Source organism: Leucopleurus acutus (assembly GCF_964270905.1).
Source record: "Leucopleurus acutus genome assembly, chromosome: 5".
Taxonomy (NCBI): domain Eukaryota; kingdom Metazoa; phylum Chordata; class Mammalia; order Artiodactyla; family Delphinidae; genus Leucopleurus; species Leucopleurus acutus.
The window spans coordinates 133,543,263-133,558,790 of NC_139147.1; the positions used below are offsets into that span (position 1 = coordinate 133,543,263).

Below are 15,528 nucleotides of genomic sequence, written 5' to 3' on the forward strand. Positions count from 1 at the left end.
ATGACTTTTTTTGAATTATGGTTTTCTCAGGATATATGCCCAGGAGTCAGATTGCTGGGTCATATGGTAGTTCTATTTTTAATTTTTTAAGGAACCTCCATAATGTTCTCCATAGTGGCTCTATCAATTTACATTCCCACCAACAGTGCAAGAGGGTTCCATTTTCCCCACACCCTCTTCAGCATTTATGGTTTTTAGATGTTTTATCATGGCCATTCTGACTGGTATGAGTTGACCGCACCAGTGAGGTCACTGGTGCATTGACCTCAATGCACTTTTGATTTACATTTCTCTAATGATTAGCGATATTGAGCATTCTTTCATGTTTGTTGGCAATCTGTATATCTTCTTAGTAGAAATGTCTATTTATGTCTTCTGCCCATTTTTGCACTGGGTGGTCTGTTTTTTTGATATTGAGCTGCATGAGCTGCTTGTAAATTTTGGAAATTAATCCTTTGTCAGTTGCTTCATTTGCAAATATTTTCTACCATTCTGAGGGTTGTCTTTTCATCTTGTTTATGGTTTCCTTTGCTGTGCAAAAGCTTTTAAGTTTCATTAGGTCCCACTTGTTTATTTTTGTTATTATTTCCATTTCTCTAGGAGGTAGGTCAAAAAGGAGCTTTCTGTGATTTATGTCATAGAGTGTTCTGCCTATCATTTCCTCTAAGAGTTTTACAGTGTCCAGCTTTACATTTAGGTCTTTAATCCATTTTGAGTTTGTGTATGGTGTTTGGGAGTGTTCCAATTTTATTCTTTTACATGTAGCTGTCCAGTTTTCCCAGCACCACTTATTTAAGAGGCTATCTTTTCTCATTGTATATTCTTACCTCCTTTATCAATAATGTGACCATATGTGCATGGGTTTATCTCTGGGCTTTCTATCCTGCTCCACTGATCTATATTTCTGCTTTTGTGCCAGTACCATACTGTCTTGTTTATGTAGCTTTGCAGTAGAGTCTGAAGATAGGGAGCTTGATTCCTTCAGCTCCATTTTTCTTTCTCAAGGTTGCTTTGGCTATTTGGGGTCTTTTGTGTTTCCGTACAAATTGTGAAATTTTTTGTTCTAATTCTGTGAAAAATGCCATTGGTACTTTGATAGGGATTGCACTGAATCTGTAGATTGCTTTTGGTAGTATAGTCATTTTCACAATGTTGATTCCTCCAATCCAAGAACATGGTATATCTCTCCATCTATTTGTATCATCTTTAATTTCTTTCATCAGTGTCTTATAGTTTTCTGCATACAGGTCTTTTGTCTCCTAGGTAGGTTTATTCCTAGGTATTTTATTCTTTTTGTTGCAATGGTAAATGGGAGTGTTTCCTTAATTTCTCTTTCAGATTTTTCAGCATTAATGTATACGAATGCAAGAGATTTCTTGCATTAATTTTGTGTCCTGCTACATTACCAAATTCATTGATTGGCTCTAGTACTTTTCTGGTAGAGTCTTGAGGATTTTCTATGTATAGTATGTCATCTGCAAAGAGTAACAGCTTTACTTCTTCTTTTCCGATTTGGATTCCTTTTATTTCCCTTTCTTCTCTGATTGCTGTGGCTAAAACTTCCATAACTACATTGAATAATAGTGGTGAGAGGGCAACCTTGTCTTGTTCCTGATCTTAGAAGAAATGTTTTCACTTTTTCACCATTGAGAACCATGTTGGCTGTGGGTTTGCCATATAAGACCTTTATTATGTTGAGGCAAGTTCCCTCTATGCATATTTTCTAGAGGGTTTTTATCATAAATGTGTTTAAATTTTGAGAAAATCTTTTTCTGCATCTATTGAGATGATCACATGGTTTTTATACTTCAAATTGTTAATACGGTGTATCACATTGATTGATTTGCATATATTGAAGAATCCTTGCATTCCTGGGATAAATCCCACTTGATCGTGGTGTATGATCCTTTTAATGTGCTGTTGGATTCTATTTGCTAGTATTTTGTTGAAGGATTTTTGCATCTATGTTCATCAGTGATATTGGCCTGTAGTTTTTTTTCTTTGTGACATCTTTGTGTGGTTTTGTTATTAGGGTGATGGTGGCCTCGTAGAATGAGTTTGGGAGTGTTCCTCCCTCTGCTCTATTTTGGAAGAATTTGAGAAGGATAGGTCTTAGCTCTCTCTAAATATTGATAGAATTTGCCTGTGAAGCCATCTGGTCCTGGGCTGTTGTTTGTTGGAAGATTTTTAATCACAGTTTAAATTTCAGTGCTTGTGATTTGTCTGTTTATATTTTCTATTTCTTCCTGGTTCAGTCTGGGAAGGTTGTGCTTTTCTAAGCATTTGTCCATTTCTTTCAGGGCATCCACTTTATTGGCATAGAGTTGCTTGTAGTAATCTCTCATGATCCTTTGGATTTCTGCAGGTCCGTTGTTACTTCTTTTTTCATTTCTAATTCTATTGATTTGAGTCTTGTCTCTTTTTTTCTTGTTGAGTCTGGCTAACGGTTTGTCAATTTTATTTATCTCTCAAAGAATCAGCTTTTAGTTTTATTGATTTTTGCTGTTGTTTCTTTCATTTCTTTTTCATTTATTTCTGCTTTGATCTTTATGATTTCTTTCCTTCTGCTAACTTTGGGGTTTTTTGTCCTTCTTTCTCTAATTGCTTTAGGTAAGATTAGGTTGTTTATTTTAGATGTTTCTTGTTTCTTGAGGTAGGATGTATTGCTATATACTTCCCTCTTAGAACTGCTTTTGCTGCATCCCATAGGTTTTGGGTGGTCGTGTTTTCAGTGTCATTTGTTTCTAGGTATTTTTTATTTCCACTTTGATTTCTTCAGTGATCTCTTCGTTATTTAGGAGCATATTGTTTAGTCTCCATGTGTTTGTATTTTTTACAGATTTTTTCCTGTAATTGATATCTAGTCTCCTAGCATTGATATCTAGTCTCCTAATCTCCTAGATATGATTTCAATTTTCTTAAATTTATCAGGGTTTGATTTGTGACACAAGATATGATCTGTCCTGGAGAATGTTCCATGAGCACTTGAAAAGAAAGTGTATTCTGTTGTTTGGGGATGGAATGTCCTATAAATATCAATTAAGTCCATCTTATTTAACATATCATTTAAAGCTTGTGTTTCTTATTTATTTTCAATTTGGACAATCTGTCCGTTGGTGAAAGTGGGTTGTTAAAGTCCCCTACTATGATTATGTTACTGTCAATTTCCCCTTTTATGGCTGTTAGCATTTGTCTTATGTATTGAGGTGCTCCTATGTTGGGTGCATAAATATTTACAATTGTTAGATCTTCTTCTTGCATTGATCCCTTCATCATTATGTAGTGTCCTTCTTTGTCTCTGGTAATAGTCTTTATTTTAAAATCTATTTTGTTTGATATGAGAATAGCTACTCCAGCTTTCTTCTGATTTACATTTGTATGGAATATCTTTTTCCATCCGCTCACTTGCAGTGTGTACATGTCTGTAGGTCTGAAGTGGATCTCTTGTAGACAGCATATATAGGGGTCTTGTTATTGTATCCATTCAGCCAGTGTATGTCTTTTGGTTGGAGCATTAATCCATTTATATTTAAGGTAATTATCGATATGCATGTTCCTATTACCATTTTCTTAATTGTTTTGGGTTTGTTATTGTAGGTGTTTTCCTTCTCTTGTGTTTCCTGCCTAGAGAAGTTCCTTTAGCATTTGTTGTAAAGCTGGTTTGATGCTTCTGAATTCTCTTAGCTTTTGCTTTTCTGTTAAGGTTTTAATTTCTCCACCGAATCTGAATGAGCGCCTTGCTGTGTAGAGTAATCTTCATTGTAAGTTTTTCCCTTTCATCACTTTAAATATGTCCTACCAGTCCCTTCTGCCTTGCAGAGTTTCTGCTGAACGATCAGCTGTTAACCTTTTGGGGATTCCCTTGTATGTTATTTGTTGTTTTTCCCTTGATGCTTTTAATATTTTTTCTTTGTATTTAATTTTTGATAGTTTGATGAATATGTGTCTTGGTGTGTGTCTCCTTGGATTTATCCTGTATGGGGCTCTCTGTGCTTCCTGGACTTGATTAACTATTTCCTTTCCCATATTAGGGAAGTTTCCCACTATAATCTCTTAAAATATTTTCTCAGTCCCTTTCTTTTTCTCTTCTTCTTTTGGGACTCCTATAATTCCAATGTTGGTGTGTTTAATGTTGTCCCAGAGGTCTCTAAGACTGTCCTCAATTCTTTTCATTCTTTTTTCTTTATTCTGCTCTGTGATCGTTATTTCCATATTTTATCTTCCAGATCACTTATCCGTTCTTCTGACTCAGTTATTCTGCTATTGATTCCTTCTAGAGAATTTTAAATTTCATTTATTTTGTTGTTCATCATTGTTTGTTTGCTCTTTATTTCTTCTAGTTCCTTGTTAAACATATCTTGTATTTTCTCCATTCTAAGAATTTGGATCACCTTTACTATCATTACTCTGAATTGTTTTTCAGGTAGACTGCCTATTTCCTCTTCATTTGCTTGACTTAGTGTGTTTTTACCTTGCTCCTTCATTCGCTGTCTGTTTCCCGGTCTTCTCATTTTGCTTAACTTACTGTGTTTGGGGTCTCCTTTTCCCAGGCTGCAGGTTCATAGTTCCCATTGCTTTTGGTGATTGCCTCCAGTGGGTAAGGTTGTTGCAGTGGGTTGTGTTGTCTTCCTGGTGGAGGGGACTGGTGCCTGTGTTCTGGTGGATGAGGCTGGATCTTGTCTTTCTGGTGGGCAGGACCACATCCTGTGGTGTGTTTTGGGGTGTCTGTGACCTTAGTATGATTTTAGGCATCCTCTCTGCTAATCATTGTGGTTGTGTTCCTGTCTTCCTCGTTGTTTGGCATAGGGTGTCCAGCACTGTAGCTTGCTGGTTTTTGGGTGGAGCTGGGTCTTAGCATTGAGATGGAGATCTTTGGGAGAACTTTCACCATTTGATATTACGTGGAGCCTGGAGGTCTCTGGTGGACCAATACCCTTTACTCAGCTCTTCCACCTCAGAGGCACAGGCCTGACAGCCAGCTGGAGCCCCAAGACCCTGTGAGCCACACAGCTCAGAAGAAAAGGGAGGAAAAAAGAAAGTCACAGAAAAATAAAATAAAATAAAATAAAAAGGGTATTCAAATAAAAAATAATTTTTAAAAATAAAAAACTTAAAAAGTAATAAAAAAGAAAGAAAGAAGAGAGCAACCAAACCAAAATATAAATCCACCAATGATAAGTGCTAAAAAATATACTAAAAAAATAAAACGGACAGGCAGAACCCTAGGACAAATGGTAAAAAAAGCTGTACAGACAAAACCACACAAAGAAGCATACACATACACACTCACAAAAAGAGAAAAGGAAAAAATATATTGTTGCTCCCAAAGTCCACCGCCTCAAGTTTGGGATGATTCGTTGTCTCTTCAGGTATTCTACAGATGCAGGGTACATCAAGTTGATTGTGGAGATTTAATCCACTGCTTCTGAGGCTGCTGGGAGAGATTTCTCTTTCTCTTCTTTGTTCCCACAGATCCTGGGGTTCAGCTTTGGATTTGTCTCTGCCTCTTTGTTTAGGTTGCCTGAGGGCGTCTGTTCTTCGCTCAGACAGTAAGGGGTTAAAGGAGCAGCTGATTAGGGGGCTCTGGCTCTCTCAGGTCAGGGGGAGGGAGAGGTACGGAATGCGGGGGGAGCCTGCAGTGGCAGAGGCCGGCGTGACGTTGCAACAGCCTGAGGCACACCATGTGTTCTCTTGGGGAAGTTGTCCCTGGATCTCGGGACCCTGGCAGTGGCGGGCTGCACAGGTTGCTGGGAGAGGAGGTGTGGATAGTGACCTGTGCTTGCACACAGGCTTCATGACCTTAGCGTTTCATGCCCGTCTCTGTGGTCCACGCTGATAGCTGCGGCTCGCCCCTGTCTGTGGAGCTTGTTTAGGTGGTTCTCTGAATCCCCTCTCCTCATGCACCCTGAAACAATGGTCTCTTGCCTCTTCGGCAGTTCCAGACTTTTTTCCGGACTCCCTCCCAGCTTGCTGTGGCGCGCTAGCCCCCTTCAGGGTGTGTCCGCGCAGCCACCCCCAGTCCTCTCCCTCGGTTCTGATCTCTCAAGCCCGAGCCTCAGGTCCCAGCCCCCGCCTGCCCCGACGGGTGAGCAGACAAGCCTCTCCGGTTGGTGAGTGCTGGTCGGAACCGATTCTCTGTGCGGGAATCTCTCTGCTTTGCCCTCTGCACCTCTGTTGCTCTGCTCTCCTCTGTGCCTCCAAAGCTTCCCCTTGCCACCCCCCCACCCCCGTCTCTGCCAGTGAAAGGGCATCTTAGTGTGTGGAAACATTTCCTCCTTCACAGCTCCCTCCCGGAGGTGTAGGTCCCATCCCTACTCTTTTGTCTCTATTTTTTCTTTTTTCTTTTGCCCTACCCAGGTACGTGGGGAGTTTATTGCCTTTTGGGAAGTCTCAGATCTTCTGCCAGCATTCAGTAGGTGTTCTGTAGGAGTTGTTCCACATGTATATGTATTTCTGTTGTATTTGTGGGGAGGAAGGTGATCTCCACGTCTTACTCTTCTGCCATCTTGAAGGTCTCTCTCCTCTTACCCCAGTTCTGACAAACAGCACATCTCTAGATACTGCCAAATGTCCCCTGGAGGGTAAAATCATCCCTTATTGAGAACCACTGGTACAGACTACTCCTTCAAAAAGTTTTATCAGAGAGAAATGGGGTGATGGGAGTATGTAATTAAATGAAGGGTGTTTTGTTTTGTTTTCAGATGGAAGATATTCCCACCTCTTTGTATACTGCTGGGAATGGTCTATGGTGAGGGAAGAAAATTTGATGATACAGAAGAAAAAGGCGACCCTTGCAAGGGCTTTAAGGAAGCAAAAAGAGAATGGAATCCAGTCCACAAGAGGAGAGATGAGGCATACAGACACATAAGGGCACTGACTCTCATCCAGTGCAGTGGAAGGGAAGGCAGGACATGTAATCACGGAGGCAAGCAGGTGGCCTCCATTGTGGTGGATGTATGTAGCAGTTTTCTTCTCAATGATTCTATTTAATTAATGAAATAGGAAGCACAGTCGTCTGCTGAAGATGTAGAAGAGAAAGCAAGTCTTGGAGGTTTGAGGGGAGAGGAGAGGGTATAAAATAGTCAACTTGGAGGGAAGAAGAGTGAACTGACTAGGAAAACGTTGTCGGCTAAGCAGCAGTAGGGCCATAAGGGAGACCATGATGTGTTGCCAGGAAAAAAATCATGCAAATGTAGACTGACTCTCTGTGTTCCACAGTGTTAACTCTATCACAGTGAGCACAGACTGCCCTTGTGGCTCACAGCTGGCATGTGGCTCACAGCTGGCATGTGGCTCAAAGCTGGCATGTGGCTCAAAGCTGGCATGTGGCTCAAAATGTGCCCGTTTGAATTCTACCCAGAATTCCCTGCTATGCAAACTCTCTCCTAAAGAAGAAAGACTTAATTTGCCAGGATGGGGCTCCAGTGGCTAGATTCTACACTCAGCTCTGTCTCTAGCTGTGTGACCATAGGCAGGTTACTTCACTTCTCTGAGTCTCCATGTTCTTATCTGTAAATAGACAAGGCTAAGCTAGATGATCACTGATCTAGATGATCACCCCATTGTCCCATCATTCCACAGATATTTACGAAGAGCTTACTGTGTTTGGGGCCCTTTCCTGCTTGATAAAATGGCAGTGGTGCCATCCTGCAGCCATAAGGGAAACAAGAGAATTGAGACAAGCCAGCCCAGAGTCCTGTTCAGTAGCCGAACATCACTACACATTCCAGTGATTTCCTAGTTTGTGAGGCAATAAATGTAACTCGTAGACTGAAGAATAACTGTAGCTAATGACATTTGATTCATTCAGCAAGCTTCACGTGGCTTCCATGCTTCAAAACCTCTGTCAGTGACCCATGAACTACATGTTAAAATACCAGCTTCTTATAGGAGTGGAAATATTCAAATATACTTATTGAACACATACTCTCTGCCAGGTTTTATTCCAGCAATACAAAAATGAATAAAATGTCTAGAAAAATGATACAAATGAACTTATTTACAGAAATAGACTCACAGACATAGAAAACAAACTTACCAAAAGGGAAAGTTTGGGAGGGATAAATTAGGAGTTTGGGAGTAACCTATGCACACTACTTTATATAAAATAGATAACTAAAAAAGACCTACTGTATAGCACAGTGTACTGTACTCCAAAACTTGTAATAACCTATAATGGAAAAGAATCTGAAAAAGATTTATATATATATATATATATATATATATATATATATATATATATATATATATATATATCACTTTGCTATATACCTGAAACTAACACAATGGCAATTTTTAAAAATAAATTAATTTAAATAAATAAATTAATTAAATACTTAAGAAATTTTTAAATGAATAATATGCAAGCCTGCTGTCAAGTTCACAAACTGGAAGTAGACACAGGGATAAATTATAATACAACCTAGATGGGAAAGGCTACTGTAGAAATATGAACAATGGGCGTTAGGAACACAGAGCATAGCACAACAATTTCTGTCTGGGGAAGCCCAATAGGGCATCCACAAGGAGAAGCTGATATTTGACTTGGTTTAAGAAAAGGAGTAAAAATCGTCCAAAAGAGGGAGATGGGGAAAAACATCCCAAATAGAGGCAAGAGCATTCGCAAAGGCAAGGAGTTGGGACAGGGTCTGGCATGCCTAGAGCTGGGGTGGGGCCATCTGGCACAGGTGGATGATGAGGTAAGGAATTTCGTTTTTCAATAAGGGAGTAACAAACCCAGCTTTTATTTTTTAAAGCTGGAACTCTGGCAGCTACAATATGTCATAAACAACATGTAGAAATCATTCCTGGCATACCACTTGGGTAATAACACTTATTCTAGTGAAATAAAATAAAAACTACAGTCTTTAGTTGAGAAAAATCTGTAAGGTAACCCTCACCTTTGTTCCTTTTCTTCCTGGACGTCCATATCCATCTGGACTAGAAAGACCCTAAGAAAATGATACACAATGAATTATAGAGTCATCCACATCAACACTTGGTCAATAATATTATCCAAACTAGGGCTTCCCTGGTGGCGCAGTGGTTGAGAGTCCGCCTGCCGATTCAGGGGACGCGGGTTCGTGCCCCGTTCCGGGAAGATCCCACATGCCGCGGAGCGGCTGGGCCCGTGAGCCATGGCCGCTGAGCCTGTGCGTCCGGAGCCTGTGCTCCACAACGGAAGAGGCCACAACAGTGAGAGGCCCGCGTACCGCAAAAAAAAAAAAAAAAAATTATCCGAACTCTTGGACAAATCAGCAGGTGCAAGGAGGTAGAGAAAGCAGAAGGAGCTTGGTGGAGAGTTCAAGGGCTTGGTGGAGGTTTACCCTACCTTTACAGGATAAACACTAGACTACCTTCATAGGCTAAGGAGCGGATAAGGGTTTAAAATTTTAAAAGACTATGAGATAAAACTTTATAAGACTATGAGATAAGTTTGTGTGTGTGTGTGTGCGTGTGTGTGTGTGTGTGTGTGTGTGTTAATTTTTAACCCTCTTTTCAGCAAGATTCTGACCTCAGCAAGATGCTACCTTGGTTGTAGGAAGCCAAGTCACTGTACAAAATTCCCCCTGGGCTAACCTTGCTTTCTTTGTAGGATAAAATAACAATGGAAGAAGTTCCAGAATTGCTAAATCTCTAAGGATAAAGAGAAATCTGGGGGGTGGGGGGAAAGACTGGGATAGAGACAATGTCGTGCATATGATATAAACCCAGACAGACTTGAATTTTTATGCCACTTCCACTGGTTCTATGAGTGACCTTGGCCAAGTTACTCAGCCTCTATAAGATTCAGCCTCCTCATCTTTTAAATGGGGATAATAATATCATCTACAAAGCATGGTTTTTGGAAAGATTAAGTGGAATTGTGCATGGAAAGCACTTAGCATGATGCCAGGCACAGAGAAAGTACTTGATAAGTGGCCATTATTCTGCTGCTGGTGGCGGCTGGAGTATTGGTGATGTTGGCAGAGGAGTGTAATGGTGGTGGTGACGGTAGTGGTAGAGGGGTGGTGATTCATGGTAGTAGTGGTCATGGTGATGGTGATGTTGTTGGAGGTGGTGGTGGTGGAATTTGACATGGTGTTGATGATGATGGTCGCTATGAAAATGTGGACGATGCTACTGGGATCTTAGCATCTGTACATGTAGACAGTGAGCATCCTGTAATAAAGAGTGAATTCAGAACCTTTTAGTTGTTCTTTGCTGCATGGACAAAGACTGTGCCTAAATCAAGTAGATCAACTGAGGAAAAGTTGTTTTTTTTTTTTTAATTTTAAGCCACAAGAATCATGGCTATGACCTAAGGAGGAAAGTTTGAAATATTAGAAAATAAAAAGGAAGGTAAAAAAAATTGCCAGAAATAAATTACTAAGGGGGAAAAAGGATGCAAATGAGGTCCCATTGCTGTTACACCAGCTTCTCTCTGCTTAAGGACATGCAGGGCCTCCAGCATCTTCAACTCCAGCGGCCCAAACTGTATATTTTGGAGATTCCCCCTCTGTGATACCTTCAAGAAAGGCATTGCTCCCCAGCTTTTTCTGTCCCAGAGAGAGGTCAGCAGGCACAAGCTTTGCGTTATTTTAAGTCAAGATATTTTAAAGCTAAACAGTGTTAACTTCATCATTTGAGTGTAGATGCATTTGATAGCAATCATATTTTTTTTCCCTTTCCGCATTTAAGCTTCTTAGTCCTGTTTTTGTTTCCTCTCTTTGCTAATAACTGCAAGTTCAGTGCGGAGTGCAAAACAGCTGCAGGTCCTTCCTACTGTTGATGAAAGAAATCTCAGAAACATGAGTTGGAAAGACAGCATTACTCTGTATTATAAAGCTAATTCCAGTGAGGTAATGAATTGAAAATAGTCATGAAATAACTAACTTGCTCTCATGTTCAGAGTGATGACTGAGGTAAAAATGCACAGCCCTGCAGATCATCCCTGGTCTCCAAAGATTATTGTTGTGCTCTGAATAATCAAACATAGACCCTTAAATGTTTGCAACTCTGATTGGCTGTCTTACTTGTTTTTTTGGAAAAAAAAAGTTTCATTGAACATCTCTGTATTCCTAAAGACTCAAATGCTTGTAAAATATCTTTGTCAAACAGAAGAGTCTCTTTGGAACTTCCCTCTTCAACAACATGTCAGAAGGCAAAATAAATCCTGAGACACCTTTGGATTCTTTATTGATATAAGGAGTTTGGGAGTCTTTGAACTATGTAGATTCACAACAGCTCTACTGATGATCATGTCATATTTGTGACCCCAAATATTCATCAAGAATGTTAGAATTTTGTGTGGAACAAAAACAAATAACAAGAAATTTGACCAGGAGTCCAAAACAGAGAAACTAGACTTACAGGTTTCCCCCTTGGTCCTTGTAGACCCGGCGGTCCTCTTTCTCCTGCATCACCAAGCTCTCCCTTTTAAAATAAAAGGTAAAAATTAAATTAATTTTCTGCTATGAGTTCATGCAATTTTATGTCATTTTCCTTAGAGGTTTTATACTCCTTTCAAGTCCTCTTGGCATCATCCTACAGTCTAAGGTCAATATCTTCCTCTAGACTTTGTTAAATACAGGTAACTAACAAATATAGTGAAGATTTTGGTACTGAAAATTAACAAACCAGGTATGCAGCACGAGTTAAAGAATTTTATATTACTATGGCTTTTTCTAGGTGTAAGTGTATGAATCTACATTTGTGCTGAGTCTATATGTTTATCTATCTATTGATGTATCTTTGTCTACTAATATATGTGTCCATCTAACCATCCATCTTTCTATATGTCTGTCTAAATATCTTTCCTTCTCTGTATACATCTATCCAGCTACAAGATAATGGACAGTCAATATCACCACCAAGGGACTTCCCTGGTGGCACAGTGGTTAAGAATCCACCTGCTAGTGTGGGGGACACGGGTTGGATCCCTGGTCCTAGAAGGCCCCACATGCAGTGGAACAACTAAGCTCATGTGCCACAACTACCGAGCCTGCACTCTAGAGCTCCCAGCCATGAATACTGAGCCCACGCACCGCAAATACTGAGCCCACATGCTGCAACTACTGAAGCCCATGTGCCTACAGCCCGTGCTCCACAACAAGAGAAGCCACTGCAACGAGAAGCCCGCACAGGCTAGAGAAAGCCCGTGGGCAGCAACAAAGACCCAATGCAGCCCCCCCCCCAAAAAAATCCAAAGCCATGTCAAGTCTCTATTATCACAGAGTACTTATAAATATATATATATTTATATATATTTTTATATATTTTATATATATATATATATATATATATATATATATCATTACCAAGCACATCAGACACTCATGTTGGAAATGATCATATAAGGAGATATTCATATAAAAGATTCCAAGTTGCAGTCTAGGAAGTGTGTTTTTTCTGACATTTACCTTCATTCCTCTTGGTCCATCTTTTCCTTTTGAACCATTTGGCCCTGGAGGCCCAGGATTCCCCTGTAATAAGACCATGACCCAAATCATCTCTAATGTTTGATACAATTAATTTTATCCTCCAAAGTGCATAATAGACACATTTAACCTCTGAGCTGGGGTTTGAGGTAGGGCAGTAAGGTGTTCTGTGCAAGAGGCCACGTCCTCCACATACCAAGAATTGGAGGAATTACCTGTCTACTAGAGGGAAAAATACCATCTGATTAAGAGACTGGGAAGACAAAAGCCTGGACTTTTACCCACTCCAAATAGAAAATATGATCGAATGAGAATGAAAATGATACGATCAGTTACGAGGCTTGACTTTTCCCAACCAAGAGAGAGATGGCTTAGGCCATTCTGAATCTCCAGATACACTAATCCATGGCTTGAATTATGCTGCTTGGGTTTTTAAAGCTGTCTCAAATGCTCCTTCTGTAGGAAGCCACTCCTGACTGCCTGATCTGACCTGATTGCCTCAGCCTGATCTGACCCTTCTATGAACCACGGGATAGCGAGTGAGGGAGGCACTAAACAGGCACTAGAAAGACCCAAGCTGGTGGCCAGTGCAGCCACCTACTATCCAGATGAAAAGTTATTTGATCCCTTTGAGCCTCAGTTTTCTCCTCTACAAAACCGGGATAATTTTAAGCAATGCTTCCTTATATGTTTGTAAGGAATAAATCAGTCATTTATGGCCCTTTGATACTACTATTTTTTTCTTTCACTATAAGTAAGTATGAGGATGTGTTACACACCCTGTGGCTCAAACCAATCTCATTCATCACTATATTCCAACAATACACTTAGAGAAGAAAGGGTACATAGCTGGTGATCAATGTCTACTGCCTCGAATTAGCTATTTCTAGAAATTCCTGATACCCACAGATCCTAGAACAAACAGTGTAGCTTTACGTTGTTTGTCCAGGGACATGCAGGACTATGAACTGACCATTGGTAATGAGCAGCTGTGTTGAGTTGTTACTTTGTCAAACCTACCTAAGCACCCAGTAAGCCTTTTTCTCCAGAAATTCCTGGTGGTCCTCACCTTCCTCTTGGTCTCCGGTCCACAGATGAAATTAAAATTCAACCAATTTTTATAGAGCTATTTATTTTCCACGTAACCACAAAATTATCTTGGATGCTAATGGAAGTACAAATTAAGGTACTCTGGCCCACCACTATCCCATGTATCACACTTGAATCAAGCAGCCTCTGCCCTCCGAAGCACCCCAACTCACTCGCTCCAAACTCCCTCCATCTGAAGCAGGATGTATCTATATTTTTAATCACCTCTCCAGTTGAAGCTGATGAACACTAAAGTTTGAAAATTGCTTTTATATTTTAATTCACCCAACTAATTTTACATCCTAAAAGGGAAATGAGAGGAGCTGCTGGGATACTGATCTCCTTTGAAAAATCAACCTTTCCCTTATCCACACAAGGACTAAGGACAAGCATTTGCATTCTGATATTACCAAGAACCCAAACACATCTAAGTGGCCTAATCTCACTGGGTACATTGCTGAGGAGCTGTTCATTTTCTCCCCAATCTATTTGACTTTATCGATTTTTGACACTTTAATTTTTCTCCAGCTTTTCTGAGAAATTCTTTCTATTAGAAGCATTGATCCTGGCTTCTATACTCCTGGGTGAGGTATTGTAATTATCTGTTTAAACAGACCATCATACCCACACCCCAGTGGGAAGGTGAGAATCAAGAGGAGTTTTTATGGATTATCTTACTCATGGTTGCTCCCCTTACATTGAGCTGTATAATAAAGTGAACTTAAAGAAGTCCAGGACACAACAACGGTGGGGGGTAGGGGGGGTGCCCACATTTGAATTAAGCCAGTGATCAAAAGGAAAGCCAAAAATATCTCTCAGTTGTTTCCCCCTAGATTCAGATACTATCTTCTATCATAAAATAAGTACAATTTCTAATAACACTTGATAACCCACTTCGTTCTTTAGTACTTTTGTCAAGTAGAAAAAACAGCAGAAACCTTCTCAATGACAATCTGACACTCATAGGAATTTCAAAATTGTGGAGAATGATTCAATGTGTTAGTAAAATCTTTTGTTTTAAAGTTCTCCTTTTGAGGATCCTTGGAAACAATTTGGCTTTCAAAATAAAGATGCAGAAAGTGTTCCAGAAGGGTTTACAGAATGACATATTTGGGTTATGCTTAGAAGATTACAGAAGAACTGGTTGGAGGTTTAATTTCTGGTTATTATCAATAGCTTGCAATGCCCCACTGGACTGAACTCCTTCAGGGCAAGACCCTTGCCTTAATGGTATGAATGACCCAGGCATATTTGCAAAGTGCCCTCTGTATACCTGACACTCAATAAACACTTTGCTGATTTTTCCTGCCAAATTGAATACAATTTTAATGAATTAAACACTATTTGAGTAATTTGCATACACAGCTTCAGAGGCAGTAGTTAAGAGCATAGATTTTATAACTAGGCTGCCTGAGTTTGAATCCCATGTCTATCACCTACAAAGCTATGTGAGCTTGGCCAATTTACCTAACTTCTCCATCCCCACTCCATTTCTCCCCTGTAAAATGGGGATGATAAAACCTCCCCATTGAAGGATTGAATGAGCTAATACAAGTGCTAAGGATCATACATAGGACATAGTAATTGCTCAAAAAATATTAGCTACCAGGGTTTAACCTGCCCAGAAGAGAGGCTATACAATTTTCTTTGGGATGTCCTGGGAGGGAGGCATCCTAGACCATTCTGATACATGTTAAATCCCTATCAAATAATTTAAGTTAAAAATTCAAACAAGTAGTCTTCAGCACTAAAAATAAGTTCCCTGATACAATCTGTGAGCCTGGATACCCAAGTTCTCCTTTGTAACCCCGTTCACCAGATTCTCCACGCACACCCTGTCAAAACGAATAAAACTTAGTGAGTTCGCTAGGCACCTTCAGTGTCCCTATTGAAGGCAACTTTCCCTGCAAGATGTCACTTGAAAGCCATAAGAGAAAGGCAAAAAAGATCTGCGTGTCTGCGTTCAGTCCCCTTAGGATCAGAGTTGGAAAGGAAATTGCGGGGGTTGGGGTGTGGTTCC

The 15,528-nt window shown here is 40.1% G+C and overlaps 1 protein-coding gene across 1 annotated transcript in view; it reads right to left on the reverse strand.

Annotated features, from left to right (window-relative positions):
* Window positions 1-15,528, reverse strand: part of LOC309961811 (collagen alpha-4(VI) chain-like) — a gene marked incomplete at both ends in the record, with an annotated part of 64,662 nt that overhangs the window by 44,640 nt on the left and 4,494 nt on the right. The window contains 6 exon segments of the mRNA XM_082839293.1: window positions 8,901-8,951; window positions 12,402-12,464; window positions 13,443-13,484; window positions 13,488-13,500; window positions 14,782-14,813; window positions 15,278-15,343. Of these exon segments, the coding sequence (XP_082695419.1) occupies window positions 8,901-8,951; window positions 12,402-12,464; window positions 13,443-13,484; window positions 13,488-13,500; window positions 14,782-14,813; window positions 15,278-15,343 (267 nt within the window).